General features: G+C 41.5%; 3 protein-coding genes across 3 annotated transcripts; all 3 read right to left on the bottom strand.

Moving 5' to 3' along the window:
- Positions 1-784: 784 nt before the first annotated feature.
- LOC138593828 (zinc finger protein 420-like) lies at positions 785-6,733 on the bottom strand. The gene is made up of 7 exons (XM_069664910.1): positions 6,569-6,733; positions 5,280-5,482; positions 4,823-4,924; positions 4,062-4,157; positions 3,763-3,873; positions 3,430-3,553; positions 785-3,187 (listed from the first exon to the last, which is right to left on the bottom strand). The coding sequence occupies exons 1-7, from the start codon at positions 6,594-6,596 to the stop codon at positions 1,146-1,148; spliced, it is 2,706 nt and encodes a 901-aa protein (XP_069521011.1). The 5' UTR covers positions 6,597-6,733; the 3' UTR covers positions 785-1,145.
- A 1,482-nt stretch (positions 6,734-8,215) lies between these two features.
- LOC138593829 (zinc finger protein 184-like) lies at positions 8,216-15,424 on the bottom strand. Its single transcript, XM_069664911.1, has 7 exons — positions 15,264-15,424; positions 14,567-14,769; positions 13,681-13,776; positions 13,496-13,591; positions 13,201-13,311; positions 11,483-11,606; positions 8,216-11,281 (listed from the first exon to the last, which is right to left on the bottom strand). Exons 1-7 carry the CDS (start codon positions 15,289-15,291, stop codon positions 9,357-9,359), a joined length of 2,583 nt encoding a protein of 860 aa, XP_069521012.1. The 5' UTR covers positions 15,292-15,424; the 3' UTR covers positions 8,216-9,356.
- A 2,106-nt stretch (positions 15,425-17,530) lies between these two features.
- On the bottom strand, positions 17,531-19,062 carry LOC138593830 (zinc finger protein 699-like). The gene has a single exon (XM_069664912.1). It carries the CDS (start codon positions 18,996-18,998, stop codon positions 17,589-17,591), a length of 1,410 nt encoding a protein of 469 aa, XP_069521013.1. The 5' UTR covers positions 18,999-19,062; the 3' UTR covers positions 17,531-17,588.
- Between the last annotated feature and the right edge of the window lie 378 nt (positions 19,063-19,440).

The following is a 19,440-nucleotide window of genomic DNA, read 5'->3' as shown; positions in this document are numbered from 1 at the left end:
GCCGAACCGGGGCTTGTACACGGGGCTGAGCTAAACCAGCATACTCAGAATTTAGCAGTGATAACTGAATATTTAACACTTGCTGGAAATCTGTCTTCAGTACATCAACATTATTTGTCACTGCCCGTTTGTCGCCAAAGTCTTGGACTGTGTCCACGATCATTTGCTCATCCGGTACTCACAAAATAGTGAGGGGTGAGTGTTTTCACATAAGTTGATGCGAAACCACCTGTCTTTCTCATTTCTCCAGGTAAACATTTATAACTTAGGAGAATTTATGTCTCCTGAATAAGAAACATATGATCTACCAGGTTTAATAGTAAGTGTCTGGAAAGTTCTGTTCAAAATGCCAGGCGCAGAAACACTGCTGCGCATGAGCTAAAGCTTCATTTATTATTTAAAGGTTCTTTTCCCACTGTGACATGCCAAAATATATCATAGGGAAAGGGCTGCTAGCTTGTCAGCTCTTCTTTTTTTTTTTTTGATTATACTTCAAACCTATTAAGAGCCATTTAGAATTGGAGATAATGAGTTAGTAACCCCAAGTTTAAGAATCACTCTTACGCATTGTTTCTTCACGAAATGTCCACTGTTTCACAAAAATGTTATATGTATTTCCTGTAAAACTACAGTAAGAACTCTTCAGTGCTCCCTATCTGCACAACTAGATACAAGCAACCAAATGCCCAAAATCATGAATTACGTCACACTTGAGTAAAGTCAATGACACTTGGAATCAAACGTTTTTTTAATTTATTCAACAAAAAGAAATCATTTCTGAAAAGGGAAACAAGGTTTATATCATTTGTACATACAAATCTTTTGTAGAACTACAGCAAACAAGTCTGTAAAAAATACAAAGTTAAATTTTTATTATTCACTATACAATTACACAGTTCCTAATGATCTGCACTGCGACAGCCACAGAGATTAATTTATGGCATTTGAAAGAAAATGTCCTTCAACTGGACCACCTGGTTTTAATTCTCCTTTTTCAGCGAGCATCCACACTTCTGAAGTGTCCTTTAGCAAGGTCAATTCCTCCACAGTTCATTTAGTTCTGCTGATGTTGACCTCTGACCTCCTTTAACAGGAGAACGTTAAATAGAACATCCCTATGGGAGTTAGTATTATGTTAACAATAACTATGCATGAACAAGTCTCCGGTGTCTTTTCAGGCCGTGCAGGCTTGAAAAGCCTTTGCTACAAACTGTACAAACATACGGCCTCTCTCCTGTGTGGGTTCGCATGTGTAAGGTGAGAAAGCAGGACTGGACGAAACCTTTTTCACAGATGTTGCATTTAAACGGTCTCTCCCCGGTGTGGTATCTCCTGTGTATCTTTAATTCTGCGGAGGATCTGAAAGATTTATCACAGTCGTCACACTTGAAAGGCCGTTCTCCTGTGTGGATCAAAGTGTGCCGCACCAGCGCGTCCTTCCCAAAGAATCCCTTCCCGCAGTGCTCACACGGGAAACGCAGCCCTTTGTGATGGAAGTTGTCGTGTTTAAGAAGGCATCTCCTGGAAGTAAAGGTCTTCCCGCACTGACCGCAGGTGAAGATTGACGATGGTTTCTCAACTATGGGTTCGCCGGAGTGATGCACGCGCTGAACATGCCTAGTCAACGTTACACCGTGCCGGAACTTCTTTCCACACTCCCAGCAGAGGAATGGATATGCCTTTGTGTGTTTTTTCTGATGCTCCACGAGGTCAGAGTATGATCTGAATCTTTTACTGCAGTTAGTGCATTGAAATGGTTGGTAACCAGTGTGTTTCCACTCGTGTCTGATGAAACGCTTCAGACTGGCGAATGTTGTCTGACAGTGAGTGCAGGTGAAAGGCTCGGTGGGATTGTGGATGTCGATGTAGTGCTTATGAAGGGCCTTGAACACGGGGAAATTCTCCTCACACTGGTTGCACTGAAATGGCGTGTGGGATTCCTTGTGCATGGCCAAGGCCTCTGAGTCTCGTACTAGCTTCATGCACACCTCGCAGTAGAGCGGGTTGTGAGTTTGTTTGTGGGAATCCAGTGTTGATTTGTACTTGAACGCTTTGTCACACTCGTCACACCTGAAACAGTGTTTCACATCCTCAGGCTTCTCTGGGTCCACCTGCTGCTCGCTGTAGCAAATGTTCCTTAAATGGAACCTAAAAGTCTGTTTGCACTTAAACTCGACGCTACAGTGAGGACAATAGAACGGACCTTCTATCACACTCTTATCCTCTGGACTTCCCTGTTCTGGATCTTGGGAAGATCTTTCTGCTGACTGTGAGTAGTCTAGGTCCTGGTCTGCATTGTCTGACGGCTGCCCTTCACTGGTCACGTTTAAAGGAACCACGCTGGATGATTGCTCTCCATCCTCGGCTGCAGCCACTTGTATCTTTGGTTTCCTGCCCCGCTTTGCTTTTGGCTTATTCGGACATCTGTGTTGCTGCAAGTAGCGCAAGCTTTTATAAAAACTCTTACACGCAGTACAAGAAAATGGCAGCTCCTCTGAGTGTCGAAGCATGTGACGTTCCAACAACTTGGCACGAGTTACCACCATTCCACACACTTTGCATGTTCTCTCATCCAAGTCATTGCTCTTTGCTGAACCTCGACCTCTGCCAAACCTTTTAGTGCCGCTGTTAGCAGTGTTACTACCCTGCGTCTTTCCTGATTTCCTCCACTGTGACAAGTACCGTTTCATCTTGAGTCCACGGTTCTTTCGTACCGGTCTTTCCCACAAGACATCATAATCTGGATCTTCTTGTTTGCCCCTTGCTCTGCTTTGTACTTCAAAGTCTTCATCTGCAGGACATTTCTTTTTCCTTCCTCGTCTTTTTGGCTTCTTCTCCTCTGCGTCGAGCACTGTCACCTGACCGTCTTCTCCAATCATTAGCGTTCCAGATTGTTCGTCTGCCATTTCACTCTCACTGGCCTCAGCGCCTTCGATGGGGTCTGTAACCACCTCGGTGTCCATTTCTGCTTTTACCTCACTACCGATACCAAACCACTGGTCTTCAGAAGTCCTACTTCCCTCAACGTAAACCTCCTTGTTCTCAGACTCCACCTCCATCTCTGTGCAGACTGTGTACACGAGTCCGCTCTCTGCATCTGTTTCTGTTTGTTCATTGACAATCACAACTCTTTCCACAGGAGGGAGACAGAGCGCAGACAAGATGCCACTGTCAACAATGTAAGACTCTGAAAAGAGAAGAACAGTACAGATTTTAGATTATTAAATCTATTCTGAACTGTTCTGATGGATATTATGTTGTGTTGTGCAAATGCAGCTGCTCGGTCCAGACAACCACATTTGCTGAAAGAAGAATAACTGGTATAAAAAAGGTACAGTACTATGCAATACCCTTTTTATTACAGTGAATAACCCCCATTTAATATTAATACACCCCGTAGATAGGTTATTAATATTCTGAGAAGCTCACCTATGTCCCCTAACTGGCTGAGGTCTTTGTGGGTGTCCAGCAGGGATTTAAGCTCCTGCGGCTGAGCGAAAGTCTCCATGCATTCATTCAGAATGGACGATGTGTCGCTGAGCAGAGAAGCAATCTGACCGACAGAATAAAAACTAATGTGAGACCACAAAGGTACATTTTCAACACATTGTTCAATATTTTTAAATATGCAATGAAAGCCTCTGTTACAAGTTTTAAACAGTCTGAAGTTCTAATAAAATGTTGTTCTTTAGTGTAGGAGTATAAAGCAGAAGGAAAAAGTTGTGTGTGCAGTAACACATTTTTAAATTGATAGAGGTTTACCTGTTGGAGAGTCTGAGTTGGAAGAAGCTTTTCAAGTCTGGAGAGAAACAGCCACATTAGTGTCTGGATGGCTTTGTCATATGTGGGTCCGAAGTCTCCTGGAAAAACATCCTGGAACACAAAGAAAAAATAATCAATGTTAAATATGTGAGCTGTCCAGATATACCATGGTTTGCTCCATCATCATGTGCCTTAACTGCTCAACATGGGCACATGATGAACTTCAGAGAATTCCCTGTAAAGTAAACTCCTATAATCTGACATCTGTGTATAAAAAATGCAGAAAACAAAAATCTTACCTGGAAAAAGTTTCTTCTCTCTTCAGGATCTCTCAGCAGGTTTTGGACAAGACCCATGAAATGTGAGTCAGACACATCCTGTTCTGGATTATTCGCCTGCAAGAAAAGATGGCAGATGAGAAAAGAGTGTTGCAACGCCAACATCTGCACCCTAAACCTGTGATGTCTAATAATGTCTTTTACATTTTATTATCATTATTATTATAAAAATAATCAACAAAAAATGAAAATGAAAGAAAACAACCCTGATCAAGACAGCCCAATCAACGGTCACAAGACTTAGTCAGAACTGCCTAAAGTCAAATCAAACATGTTTATTATGTTTTATTATGTTTATTAAGTTTTTAGTGTTGGTTGCAAATGAAGTTTAATGACATGAACATTAACAACTAATATCAGTGCTCTCTCCAGCATTAAAAATGAAGCAGATATTGGTACATGGTACAGGGGACTTCAGGGAAGGTTGCTGTCACTGTGTTTTCACTGATTGTGCCGCCATAGTTGGATGCCAGCTTGCTGTTAGCACTCAGTGTTAGCACAGCAGTAGTAGCTCCAATTAAAATTTGAAGCTGCCAACTAGCTCATAACACTAACCCAGCTCACATCACTGTAGACAACAAAAACCACTACGCACACAAGGGCAGCTGTGGCAAAAAGCTGCAAGATCTCCAGTGATTAAAAAGCCTAAAAGGTTGACACCCTCTCACATCTAAATACATTTTAGTGGCAGACTATAAGTGTATGGTTGGCATAAAACTCACCTCAACGTTCCACAGAGATCTGAGGTTCTGCATTCGATCAAGATGTGGCTGAATAATCTGGAGATCAGCAGTCTCCTCAGAGCGACACAACTCCAGGATCAGCTAAAATCCGAGGACAGCAGCAACAATGAGGAATTGACTCTGACAGAAAAGTACAACCCACAGCGTTTCATCTGCCTGCTGCTGAGTCTAAAAAACCTTGGAGGTCAAACACATTTCTCTGATGAATGAATCCCTTACATTAACTGGACACGTTTTACAAGCAACTTCTCAATATTTCAGTTAGAGATATCCCTGGTGCATCTAATCCTAATGCACGTGTGGTTTTGTGATAACCTCCTGATTTACATGTTGTTACAAAACAGGTAGAGTCTTGTCAGAATTACAGTGTCACAAAAGTAACAGGAAACAGTAAAAGGTGACAGAATCAAACTATATTAGATAAGCAAGAACTCACTCGTGCTCTGAGACCAAGAATGAGCTCAGCCCGCTGCCTTGTTGAAAGAAGTTGTGGAACCAGCTCCGTAATCATAAACACAAACTCCTCTAGCAGCCCATAATCTGACACAATTTTCTGCTCTACTGTCTGCCAGATGGCTGCAGAGACCAGGCGGATAGGTGGGACCAGGAGGCGCAGAGCGGAGAGGGGAAGAGTGGGACCTGCAAACAGGGAAAAACATATTTTTGTTTAAAAAAGAAAGACACTTGCAAATTAGACCATGACTGAAAACAACCTTTCAATCAGAAATACAAATGTCATATATTAGCACCTGATCAACAGTCAGCTAATGATATAAGGCCAATATAAGATATTAAAGATATCTGTATAGGCTCAGGTAATGTTTAAGTAAAAATTATCTCTTTGAACTCATCTTTAACACCTAAATGTAAAGTTCTGGTTGAAGTAGATGTATTCACTTTCATTTGCGTGACAAAGATTGACCATATATAACATGTTGATAGAAAAATAATAAGATATATCGAAATTATTTTCCTAACAGTATTTATTTTCCTTTTTATAAATACTTTCTGCTGTAACGTTGACATTTTTTATCCATGTCGACCCTATTTCGACTCACCTCTTGCTTTTACTTCGTATTAGTTTTATAAATTATACTATATTATGTATTAATGCTTTACATTGTATTATTCCCCCTGTCATGTATTCCTGTACTGAGGCAGATTCTTACCTTTTAACATGAACAATACAATCATTTTGGCAAACGCATGTTGTTTAAATGTGCTTTATAAATTAAAGGGCTTGACTTGAATATCCAGCTTTTGCAATCTGTCATAACAGAAAAAGGTGCTGCATAAAATGAATTACTAAATCATAATCACACATACATTTACCAGCAACCACCATCCAGATATATGTTTGAACAACTTGTTATGGGTGTCGCTGCTCATTTATGATCAACAGAAGCACTTCTCTTCAATGATTAGACAGTTTCCTACAGCTAGTTTAGCTAGCATTAGCCAAGCTAGCACAACCTCTAGCTTAACGTCAGCACGTACTCCGAAAAGTGACACTTAATGCATATAATGCTATTAACCCAGCTACCCGACTTTAATAGAGGATTAACACGGAGATATCAATGATAGTCTACAACCAATTCAAACACGTTAAGCTGTAAATTTTGTTTAGAAACTGCTATTTCCTGACTGAGTTAGCATTACCATTCCCGCGCGCGGGCTGCGTTGCGGCCTAGCCAAACAAATCCGTCTGTAACCGTAAATACTCACCGGGTAAGTCGGAAACACCTCCGTCCATGCTGAGTGTTTGCCGCACTTACATCACAGTCAGGGGGAAAAATATAATTCGCTCGACCAGAGTCAAACTAAATATTTAGCGGTGTTTCTGTCCAGAGATCTAAGTCACTCGGGCGATCTTTGTGCGTCAACGGCTGCTTAGCGTTCCGTCCGGAATAACAATCCGACAGGAAGCTTCGGCGGTTGAGAGTTCCGCATCATTTGGCATTTGGTCGTCATCTCGCCTTACCGTCTAATAATATGTGTCTATAATATTTAAATAAGACAAAGTTATTTTTGGTCATACACCCAAACCTGCTAAGTACATTAATATCTAACACGCATTTGTATTCTTAATAAGGTTATGTACAAGAATAGTTTTAGTCTAACATTTTCTTCTCTCCAATTCTCCCTTCAGACCCTGATCACCAAGCGCTTCACCCTGCTTCAGTTAATTGGAATAAAAACATGCACTTTATCTGGATACTAAGCTAAAAAAGTAGTAGTAGGCCTACCAAAAAGCTATTTCCTTGTATAATTTAATGTTTTGAGTCTAAGAAAGAAACAAACACATATGCTTAATGTATGTTGCTTTAAGTATTTACAAAACAACACAGCTGAGAAGTTATATTAGATATCAAAACATTTGAATATGTTCCCAAAAGAAAGGCACTGCATCCATATTTACTCAATTTCACTTTAAAGGCTTCATCAGTGTAATGAAATACCTACTAAGGTTGATACAAAATTGACTGTGACATGAAATTTGGTAATAATTTATGCAAGTAGAAAATACTTATTATTTCCAACAGTAGAGATGTATTAATCTGTATTGAAATCACTGGATGAAAAATACTAATTTCAAATTAAGAGCAAAGCAAACTTTTAAATTAAAGTATAAAACATAATCTCTCAACCAATGTAGACAGATTGCTGTGGGCACATTTGTAGGAAATCCATTTTCTTTCTTTCTTTCTTTCTTTCTTTCTACTTTGATATTAAAGATATAATCTCGAGGATTTTCATGTAAATAAATGTCTGTTCAGTTTCTATCTATCACCGAATGGGGTAACACAATGGAGATTGAGCCTATGGTCCACTGATGAAAGCCTTTACATTTGCAGTATATTATGGACTGGGTGTCGGTGGTAACATTCGCGGAAAGAATCACAAGCGGCGCCCAGTTAGTGACGCGTTTTCCATCAGCCAGCAGTGGTTGGTCTGCCAGAGAGGGTAGGCGGAGCTAAGCAGCTGCTTTTCCGCTCTCTGCGAGTGTTGTGAGTAAACAGTAATCTACTATGGCTGAACAAACAAAGAAAAGATGAATGACTACAGATACAACTTCAACAAGAAGTGAAAATCCAAAGAAAAAGAAACAAACTCGACGCTCAGATGAAGCAAACCGTCTGAAAAGGAAAGCGACCGTCAGCCAGGAAAATCAAGAGTTACAACCGGAGCCGACCGTGGACGTCTGGTTAAATTGGGAAGTGTCCTCCTGCAATTACTGTATACCGCCATTAGGTGTCACCCAAGAAAACAAAACTGAAATCTTCGAGATTGTCAGTTTAAAGTACATTTTCTGGTGATCACTGTCTCAAAAGCTTATAGTCAAGAAGAGTCATGTTGTCCTGTATGGTTTTCATTTATTTCAAATATCTCAATGCAGGTGTCAAGAAAAACAGTAAATAGCAAACAAGAACAGGTTGTAGTATTCTGTGATAAAATCAGATTTGTTTGATCTTATGCCTAAAATAGTACTCTAGAGATTCTTCACATTGTATGAGTAATAGAGAGTTCTTAAAAAAAGGATACAAAACTTAGATCACTCGAGGCATTTCAAGTGTACAGCTCTGGGCTGTTCTCTCATGAGCAGGCTGTGTGGATGCTCTAACCTGTTTACATGGGCGCTGAAGTCCTGCGATGGCCAAATGTTCTTAAAAACTGTCCATAGCTGGTCTAATAATGTTATAGAGGTGAGATGCTAAATCAATGCAGAACCTGAACATGCATGAAGGCAGTCTCACCCGCACACTCAAATCCATTTTGCATCCAATGCAAGGTCCACCAAAGGTTAGTCTCCATGTTAAGAATGTTTTGTTTTTTTTATAAAGCTCCTTTGAACCCTTATGTTTGGTACACAGACTTGTTTCTTGATCAAGCAGACTTAATTTCACCCATTGGTTTGTGGATCATTTATAGTCACATTGGGTATTAGGAGGCAGAGATGACCATATTTTGATGAGAGGATGGAGCTGAAGAGAAACGATTGGGTTTAGCAAACACTATAAGCTAGCGCTATTGTAGCTTGGTTAGGTAGGTGCATTCCTAATTCATGGTAACTGTGATATTAATTCAGCTGACTCCTCAGAGTGTCTTTTAGTCTTTTAACGCTGAAAAAGCATTCTTTCCGGTTTTTGTGGTAGCAACTTGTCAATCACAGGTAGCCCCGCCCTAAACCCTCCGCTGCTTTATGGTCTGTGTGACTCTAAATGGGAGCGTCATTGACTAAATGAAACTACAGATTGAGGCCATAAACTAATTAAATGTCTACTGAGGAAATAAATCAAGAGATAAGCAGGCTCACTTTCTCTGACATTGTATTTACTTTTGCAACCACTGGCGTCTCCCCCTCCTGGTCATTAGAAAGAATGCAGTTTTGGACCGTCTGATTGGTTTGACTTCTTAGACCCAGATGCTACGCCCGCCCCTTGTATTCAGTCGCTGATTGAAAAGTGAGGCCCTACTCGAGAAGTTTAACACACTGCTTTTTAACTGAGCACCCTTACTTTGTTTCAACTGTATGCACAAGTCTTTTGTGTCTCTGCATGCTGTAGATCTTGGGAAAGGCCTTTCCGCAGCAATGGCAAACAAACGGCTTCTCCCCAGAGTGTATTTTAGCATGTGCGTTTAGATAACACTTTTTAATGAAGCCCTTCCCACAGTCGTCACATTTAAACGGTCTCTCTGTTGAATGGTGAATGAGGACATGTCTCTTCACTTCAGAGGTTGACCTGAAGTTCTTGTCACAGTCAGGCACGGTGCATTTGAAAGGTCTCTCTCCGGTGTGGATCAGTTTATGTCTGGCGATTGTTGAAGCAGAGATCATCTTTCCACAGTACGGGCAGGGATGACGGAATAATTGCTTCAGTGTTTCAAAGTGTTTGCTCCTCTGGTGTTTCTTCAGGGCTCCTTTCTCTTTGAAGGATTTGTCACACTCGGAGCAAGAATACTTCTTCTCGTTTCGAGACTCGCCATGGATGAGATTTAAGTGTCGCAGCAGGTTGGACCTCTGGGAGAAGGTCTTGCCGCACTCTGCACACAGGTACGGCTTCTCTCTGGTGTGGACTCTTTGGTGGGAAATGAGATCTGAGTCCGTTCTGACTCTTAGGCCGCACTGAGCACACTGGAACGGCAGATGACCGGTATGTTTCCACTCGTGCGTGATCAAACCGTGCAGCTTGGATAAAGTCCTCCCACAATGGATGCAGCTAAACGGCTTGCTGATTTTGTGGATGTTTTGGTAATGCCTGAACAGGGGCTTAAACAGAGTGAAGGTCTCCTCACAGCGGTTACACTGAAACGGGGTGTGAGAAGCCTTGTGCCTCACCAGCGTTGCTGCGTCCTGTAACACCTTCCTGCACACATTGCAGTAGAGATCGTTGTGGGTCAGTTTGTGCTTCTCCAGTGAGACTTTGTACCTGAATGCTTCTTCACATTTGTCACATTTGTAAAGATTCTTGGCTTCATCTGGCTTCTCTGGATCAACCTGCCGCTGACCGTACTCAAAGCAGATTCTTTTCAGGTGCTGCCTCAGAGACGTGAAGAGTGTAAACCTGCTATCGCACCGAGGGCAGGCGTAATCACCGGTGGGAAAGTGGGTTTTCATGTGAGTTCTCAGGCTCGTGCTCAGGTGCTCCTTGCAAATAAAGCATTCAACTTTCCTTTTTGTGGTGCTAGCTTTCTTGTCGGAGACATTTTTAGAACCCATGAAGGAAGCATCTTCATCTGAACAGCTTGACAATGAATCATCTTCTGTATGACTCCTGACTGGAGGCTCAAAGGAAGACTCATCATCAGAGTAGTTAGACCATGAACCAGACACACTGGGACTGGAAGTCTTATGGAAGGAGTCGTCATCAGAGTAGTAAGACCATGAGTCTCTGCTGCTTGAATTCTCATTGTCAGACACCTCTGAGAGAGCTCTGTTTGGGGTTTTCCTTGAAGCTGATTTGAAGGCGGGGAGGGCCCTTTCATGAAGTTCTCTTTTCTCTTCCAACAGAATCTTTTTCATCCTCAGACCTCTGTTTGCTCTCACAGGTCGAGGCTGCAGAGAGAGCGGCACGTCCAGTCTTTTTAGCTGAACATGGCATTGTTTTAAACGGCGAGAAGCATCCTCTTCTTGACTTTGAAGCAGGACAACGTTTCCCTCATGTCTTGTAATTTCTTCACAAATCCCAGCTGTGCCATTTTCCCCAAGAGGCCAATTACTTTCACAAACCTCTGACTCACTGGTCTGATCTTCCATGTGTGTGTCCGTCTTTATCTGTGCTTCATGAATCAAGGTTAAAGATTCCCTCTCCAGATCTGATGTACATGACAGCACTTTCTCCCAGATGCTTGCTGGTGGTTGTGTTTTATAAGTCTCACTTCTTTCTACAGAGGGAAGCTTGAGAGCTGAAATAATGCAGGCCCCATCCAAGGCACCATCTGAGGAGAGAAAAAGCATCAGAATAAAAGTTGTTAGAAAGCTACACAATGATTCACCCACATTTCTTTTTTTACACTCGTAGTAAAAAACTGCAGAGCGGTCCTAATTAATATCTCATTCATCATAAAAGGTGCAAAACCAAACAATTAAAATGAAATGAGTAACTATAAACTTTAGTACTAGAGTAACTAAGGGCTTGCCATTGTGATCCAGTTGGCTGAGGTCTTTCTGATACTGCAGCAGTGTTTTGAGTTCCTGACATCGAGAGACCGAGTCGACACAGTCCTCCAGAACTGAGGACACCTCACCAAAAGAGGAGGCCACCTGAAGAAAATGAAAAAGTAATGATGGAAGAAAAGGTCAAAAGAGATGCATCACTGTGAAAAAAAGAAAAATTCATGGATAACTGCAAGTGGGCCCTATTATTATTATTATTTTTTTTTTTTTACATATTTTCTCAGTGACTTTTTGTTACGTCATTGCTCCAGCAGATAGTTTCATCCTGCAGCAGTGAAACAGGCTGTAATGGCTGCAACATAATCCTTGATGGATCAAAGTGCGTCCACTAAAAGTTCTTGTTGTTTCCACTGACAGGCTCAGATTGTTATTCTAAGTGTGTGACAACATCACAGAAAGGATCCCTACAGAGATAGACCTTTTTGTCACAGAGGAAGATGATTGTTTTAACCACAAACAGATGTTACATCGCTCTCTGCAAACACACCAGACTCCATTGACAAAAAAAGCTGCTTCAAGGGAGCAATTTATCGTTTCTGTGACACTTCGAGTGACAAACTGTGGATAATACGTTACATTATATTGAAGCCATTAAGGCCAGTTCAGATCACTGATTCACAATGAGACTGGATGCAACTGCCAAAAGAATCCCATCTGATCATAAACGCTCTCAAACTGGGCCGTTCACATGAAAGCAATGTAACGCGCACAGGCGCAGCTCACCGTCTCCATAGTAACGATGCACTGACATACCCCTTAACTTCTGTGTTAATACTATAACGTTAGTTAATACTAAAACGTTAGTATTAGGCCGAGGTTGCATGAATGAACTAGCTGGATTTCTGTTGTCGTTCTAAAAAGAAGTGGATGACTGTGACAGTGACATGCTCACAATGTTAGCTGTAACACTGATTAATCAATCAATCAATCAATCAATCAAATTTTATTTGTATAGCGCCAAATCATAACCAGGGTTATCTCGAGACACTTTACAGAAAGAGCAGGTCTAGACCGACTCTTTGTCAATAAACGTCGAAGACAGAGACTTTGGAAAGAGAGGATCTGGAGCCGTCTTTGGCTACTGCAGCGCCAGAGGCAGCGTGCCTACGCCAATTTATGCTGTTTACTGATTGGCTGAAGTGAAATAGCTACATCATTCAGTTCTAAAACTGTATTTGGAGATTTGACACGTCAAATCTTTTGCAACTCCAGGCAACGGCTTCAGACGCTCTGCAACTAATGAGTTCGCACCGCTGCAAGTTTCTCTGCAACAATGGGCTTTACAGCCCACTTCACAGCTGCCAGCTGAAGCAATCTACTGGCAAAACTATCCATCCATCATCTATACCAGTTATCCTGTTCAGGGTCGTGGGGGGCTGATCCCAGCTGTCATTGGGCGAGAGGCGGGGTTACACGTGGACTGATTGCCAGACAATCACAAGGCTGACACATAGAGACAGACAATCTTTCACACTCACACCTACACCTAATTTAGAGTCACCAATGAACCTAACAAGCGTGTCTTTGGACTGTGGGAGGAAGAGGGAGAACATGCAAACTCCACACAGAAAGGCTCACTACGTCTCAACCGGGATTAAAACCAGGAACCTTCTAGCTGTGAGGAGACAGTGCTAACCACTGCAACACCTTGCATCTCTGTAACATTTTACACTCTATGTACCTGTTGGAAAGTCTGAAGAGGAAGAAACTCCTCGAGTCTGGACAGAAACATCCACATTAAGGTGTGAAGTGCTTCATCGTACGTGGGACCAAATTCTTCAGGGAAATTTTTCTGAAAGACATGAAGTGTGTTTTTCTTATTTTTTAGAAACTACAACGACTGAGCTCATTACATAATCAGAAATATAACATTTTAGACCACAAACATGGAAGGGAAGTACTCTGACTTCAGGATGGAGAGAAATCATTGATTTCACACAAAAAAAATTAATTCAAGGTACAACAATAACACTGACCTGAAAGAAGAGTTCCCTTTCTTCAGGATTCTTTAGCAGGTTTTTAACTAGATCCACAAATTCAGAGTTTGGCACTTCCATATCTACAGTCCCATCCTGCATAACATGAAAGAAGCATTATAAGGTCACAAGCAGATAACACAGATTCTTTTGAAATGTATGATTTTAGAAGAGACCAAACTCACCTCCATGACCCATTCATGGATCAGGTTTTGCACTCTGTCCAGGTGAGGCTGAATGAGCTCAGAGTCAGCTTCTAACTGACACAACTCGAGAATCAGCTGAAACAACAGAGACGGAGCGTTTTATGAACACAGAAGGAGAAAAAATCTCCAATAATCTAATTTAGCACAGTTAGTATAGCAAATGTTCCTGATCAAAGTCCTTTTTTTAACCAGAAACAGCCGTTAAATCTCTCTTTTCAAAGCCACAAGAGAAGGTTGACAGAAAACAGTAATTTTAACTGACAGAACAGTGAAGTAACCAGTCTACTGCTGCCTTGATTGGTTCGTTACAAACCAACCAGTCGAGGCGGCGGGGGTCATGCAACTCTGGTGTTGTGCAAGGTAAAACTACAGTTTTTGTTAATGGATTCTGGTGGCTTTGAAGGGAGGGATTGGACTTCTGTTGCTGGTTAAAAATAAAGCATCAAAACTTTTTAAAAAGAATCTATCTGCATGGATCCTTTCTGTTATGTTGTCAGACACATCTGAGCACATCTGAGCCTGTCAGAAATTAAGACAATCTCAAACAGACGTACTTTGAACGGACGCATTTGCACCCAAAGGTTATGTTGCATCCATTACAACACAACTGTCTCAAAGACGAAGCAATTTGCAAACTTTTCTTTCCATTTTAGTCAATAATAAGTAGAACAAATATGGCTCAAGTTTAAAAATAACAAAAGCCCCTTAAAACTTAAAGCGTTCCACCAAAGCAGCCTCACAAGTACACAAAAAAAGTTGTCAAAATCATCTAATGTAGAAAAAGACGCTGTGTTAATGAAAGCCCAAATTAACCGTCACATTAGTTACTATTCATGGATAATAATTGACTGCTGCTCCTCCTCACCCGCGCTCTGAGGCCCAGGAGAAGTTGGGCCCTCTGACGAGTGGTGAGTAGCTCTGGAACAATGTCTGTAACCATGGAAACAAACTCCTCAAGCATCCCATAATCAGCCACATTCTTCTGCTGGATGGTTTGCCAGATTGCTGCAGAGACCAGCCGGATTGGGGGCACAAGGAGTCGCAGAGCGGAGAGGGGAAGAGGGGAACCTGGATGTAAACAGAGTGTGTTAGATAGGCTGCACAATTAATGAACAAAATTCAGCAAGTGGCTTTCTTCACGTTTAGATAGCGTATTTAGCAGCCTTTAACAAACCCTATTTTCTATCCTTCAACGCAAAAACCTCAAAGCTTAATAAAAGAGCAATCCCTAAAACAATCCTTCCTTACAAAACATAACTGAACTGTTTTAATTCTTGTTATGAAGCTACTACATACATTTCCATCACACAACTGCAAGCTACGAAGCTAAAAACACAGTGTCTAATTTGTGATTATGGTTTAAACTCAGAATATTTCAGTTTAATAACTCACCTACCCGGCAGTGAAAATGAACCTTAGGCAATATGAATTGCACGTATGTTTCTCTCCCACATTATGGGCCAACAGTAACGTTAATACCAGCTTTAGAACGAGTTGGAGCTAACCTCGGTGTTGTCACAGTTAGCTAGCGAGCTGCTGAACGTGTTTGAAAATGAACTTACAGTTGCGCTTAGAAAGGTTATCTTCCATCCTGATTATCTGCTCCACTCGGTTACGGTGTGTCCTAGATCTCTATCAGGAAATGTTGAAAAGGATGAATCAATAAATTGTTTCTCTTTTCCCTCTTCTTGTTAAACTTTGGGCTATAATTTAAAAGCATCTGACGCGGGATGACTGGTCCGTCTGTGTTTTTGTTCCGGGTTGCCCGGGTATCTTAGGTTCCCACCTAAGTTTATTTATGGATTATTATCATTATTATTAGTAAAATGTTTCCATAATTATGTAAGTGCATTACAAAATTAGATTTTTGTTCCATCACAGAAATGTATCCAACAAAGAAAAAGTTATAAAACAATAAGCTAAAATTAACAAATTTAACATATGAATGCTCCGAAGAGGTTTTTTGAATCCCACGTCTTATTCCAGCCACAGCTCTGTAAACTGACTTTTATTTCAGCCCCTGTAAAATATGAGAAAACAGAAAGCCTTATATATCAGTGCTGTTTAGAAATGTTATTCCTAATTATATATATTATATATTATATTCCTAAATTGTGTATCCAATCCTAATCTGGAAGAAGTAAGATATATTGAAGGAGAACAGATTTTAAAAAACGACATATTAAAGCTCCTTTAATCCCTACATTAACAGTAACAAGTTTTAAGAGATAACTGAAATATTTGAAAGGGTAATAAAATGAATCTGACCCCCCTTGGCTTTATGTACTGTTTATCCGTCCAGCCCACATGTTCCCTGTTTGGGTACACTGTCAGGGGTTTTACTGATTCGTTTTGCTTTGACCGTTTTCAGTGTTAAAGCTCTAGAAAAAACTCACTGCACACAACCTGCTCCGAGACAAACAGGAGACAGACAGAGTTAGTAACTAGATCATAAGCTAATAAGAGAAAAGTTATTGGACTTACCTTCACTAATTTACACAAACAGCTCCAGTTTAGTGGTAAATTTGCTCCTTAACTGCTGGATTTCTAAATAAGCAATCTTTGCTAACAATCCAAAGATTAAGTCAAAATTGTAATAAAAACTTGTTTTTGCTACCGACAAGTGGCCAAATATCAGTTATTCCAGATTTCATCGCATTTGTTTTGTTTGATTAAAAAAAGGATTAAACGTTTTTGTACATCTTAAAGTCTTATCTTCAAGCCTCAAAGTGGTGTTTTCTTTGGCATCAGTTGTCTAAAAGTTTAGGGCCGGTGTTGCACGGAGAAGCATATTCAAATCTTAGAGTTTTAAATTATAAAAGGCGAGGTAGTTACTTTATTTTTTTTGCACTTTTTGTTGTATTTTTAAATTTTTCTTTACATCCTGACAATCAACCAATGGAAAGCTCTGGAAAAAAAAAACTTTGTGTCAGTCAGTGGTCGCACAGGACTATTATCAGATGGTGTGGTGTAAAATGATTGTTTTTATACTAACACCAGAGTTTAAACCATCATTTCCTCCTTACATGTTGGATCTGTGAACACGCCAAGCAATGCACCAATCTGATTCTGATACTGTAATCAGTCCAGCCGCTGAATACTGCTGTTTAAGAGCCCGAGGAAGAACTGATTTCAGGTCATTTATCAGGTGATGGTAAAGAACAACATTGTGCTGCTAGTATACGTGTACAGGCTTCAGTTCAAGGTGTGTTGTCATCGTTCAGATATTGGAATCGACATATAATCGGGTAATAATTGTAAGAGAATCTCTCTATTGTACCCACTCTAATTAATAATGTCCCCCACAAGCTGTTCACCCAAGCTTTAAGTACTTAACAGCTTAAGTAAAAATAATTCATTGGTTAATATGAATCTAGCTATCTGGCACCATTGCCTTTAAGCCCTGCAAGATGACACTTGAAGGCCTGAGAACATCTAAGGTACCTTTTAACAACTCTGACCAGAATCAGGTGATTTCTGAGTGTAGGTTTACCTGTGAATAATGTTAGCAAACAACTAAAACACACACACACACACACACACGTCTATAATGTCTTTAAGTCTATAAATGTCAGCCACTCCTCCTCCTCCAGCCCCTGTGCTAAGCTAACATGTAAGCTAACAACTGACACACCCATATTGGTAAAGTAATGACTGATTGTAAAAGTGTACTCCCCTACACAACTCATTAATAAATTATGAAACTGCCAAAGACTAAAAAATACCCCGTGTAACAATGATACAAAAGTAGAGACATAAAAACAAGTGATATGACCTAATGTTGAAAGAGCTTACTTATACAGATTTGTTTTATTGATCCAGTGAAAGATTTGAGTAATAAACAAACAGAAGATAATACATTTTTGATTTAACTAAATACATCATCATTAATGACATTTTCTTACGTGAGCTTTGACGAGCTCGGGGCGACTGAAACTCGTATCGCACACGGAACATTTGTGTGGTTTCTCTCCTGTGTGGGTCATTTGGTGTCTCTTTAAAATACCTGTGGTTTTAAAACATGTATCACACGTTTCACATTTGTACGGCTTCTCCCCCGTGTGCATCCTCATGTGAGCAGTCAGATAATAAGACTGCACAAACCCTTTGCCACATTCTTGACACTTGAACGGCCTCTCCCCGGTGTGATAGCGAACGTGAACCTTCAGTTCTGACGCCGATCTGAAACTCTTGTCGCACTCTTTGCACGAGTACGGCCTTTCCTCTGTGTGAGTCAGATCGTGTCTCGTCAATGAACTCGCACTTCTGAAGAGTTTGCCGCAGTGGGAGCACGGGTAGCGCACACCGGTGTGCAGTTTTGCCACGTGGAGGTCGAGGCTTCTTCTCAGCGCGTAAGCTTTTCCGCAGTGCTCGCAGCAGAAGCGCTTCTCCTTGGCGCTGCTGTGACAGCACAGCCGGTGGATTCTCAGGGCGGCGTTGGACTTGCATCCCTTCCCACAGTCCCAGCAGAGGAAGGGAGCCTCTTTGGTGTGAGTTCGATCGTGAAGCAAGAGGGCGGAGGCATAACTGAAGGCTTTTGGACACTTTGGGCATTTGAAAGGAAGGTCGCCCGTGTGGAACCTCTCGTGCCGGATCAGACCTCTCAGATCCGTGTACGTCCTTTCACACAAAGTGCAGGGAAAAGGGCCCCTGAAATCATGCACTTCGAGGTAGTGCAGGTTGAGGTGTACGAAGCCTTTCAGACTCTCACCACACATAGTGCACGGACGAGGCTTGTGTCTCAAATTGTGCGTTTCAAGTCTTGCAGAGTCCGGGAATGACCTGTTGCATTCCACACAATACAGAGAAGAATCAGGAGGTTTGTTTTTATGCGTCTTTCTCAACTTAAGACCGTTCGATTTCTTGCCTCTCTGATCACCCTCAGGAGCTTCTTGGCTGTCCTCCTTCAAATCTCCTAATTGGACTTTCAGTGGTTGGATATCTTCCCCGCTTGGAAGAGATTCTACCTCCCTAGAGGACACCTCCTCATAACGTTCCTTTACTTCAGTTTGGAGTTGGTCCTGACTTTCTTCCTGCTTTGGGTCTTCAAGTCTCTCAGACGACGTGATCTGACACACATTTAGCTCATGTCTCTTCAGGTCAAACTGGAACTGAAAGCATTTCTTACACCGTGGACACTGGAAAGGTCGCTCTCCTGTGTGGCTCCTCTGATGGCGTCTCATGTCTGACGCCCGACTGTACGTCTTACCGCATGTGGGACAAGTCTTGCTCTTTAGTTGAATTCCAGGACGCCTCTTTGACTTCTCTTTTTTGGGTGTTACTAAAACGTTTTTCATCTTTCGCCCTCTGTTTTGCCTGACCGGTCTCTGGGATGTGACAACTGGTGCACACAGTCCAGTTGACAGCCCAACATCAGATATATTGATGTCTTCTGCTTGTTTGTCATTTATCGTGCTGCCTCTGACCTCCTTTCTGTCTTCTTTTGGGCTGTTTTCAGGCTCACAAGGGCTCCAGACTTTCTGATAACCGTCATTTGTGGTTCTGATGAATGCCTCGTCCTCTCTGGTCTCCATCTCTGAGGGCTTGTTCTCTGTCGTTACCGTCTCCTCAGCAAGAATTTCAACATTATAACCTACTTGAACCTCAACATCACAAGGCTCTTCACTCATTTTACCCTCATTAAAAGACTCGACATGTTGAAAGCAGTGTGAGATCTCCTCCTCCACTCCGTCTTCACTGTTCTCCAGACATCTTACTTCTGTCTCTCCTTTGTTTGGC

The sequence above is a fragment of the Semicossyphus pulcher genome, unplaced genomic scaffold, assembly GCF_022749685.1.
Source record: "Semicossyphus pulcher isolate SPU_LCO1_2020_fin unplaced genomic scaffold, fSemPul1.0.p SCAF_16, whole genome shotgun sequence".
In the NCBI taxonomy this organism is placed as follows: domain Eukaryota; kingdom Metazoa; phylum Chordata; class Actinopteri; order Labriformes; family Labridae; genus Semicossyphus; species Semicossyphus pulcher.
Note: the sequence above shows the minus strand (reverse complement) of the source record. Positions and strands in the feature narration are given on the sequence as shown.

Coding starts and splice junctions, on each gene's coding strand:
- LOC138593828 (XM_069664910.1), bottom strand. CDS start 6,596: ATGGACGGAGGTGTTTCCGACTTACCCG. Junction 5,483..6,568: donor AGGTGTTTCCGACTTACCCG/GTGAGTATTTAC, acceptor CCCTGTTTGCAG/GTCCCACTCTTCCCCTCTCC. Junction 4,925..5,279: donor TTCTTGGTCTCAGAGCACGA/GTGAGTTCTTGC, acceptor CTCGGATTTTAG/CTGATCCTGGAGTTGTGTCG.
- LOC138593829 (XM_069664911.1), bottom strand. CDS start 15,291: ATGGAAGATAACCTTTCTAAGCGCAACT. Junction 13,312..13,495: donor AAAGGGAACTCTTCTTTCAG/GTCAGTGTTATT, acceptor CATGTCTTTCAG/AAAAATTTCCCTGAAGAATT. Junction 11,282..11,482: donor CAGCCAACTGGATCACAATG/GCAAGCCCTTAG, acceptor TTCTCTCCTCAG/ATGGTGCCTTGGATGGGGCC.
- LOC138593830 (XM_069664912.1), bottom strand. CDS start 18,998: ATGAAAAACGTTTTAGTAACACCCAAAAAAGAGAAGTCAAAGAGGCGT.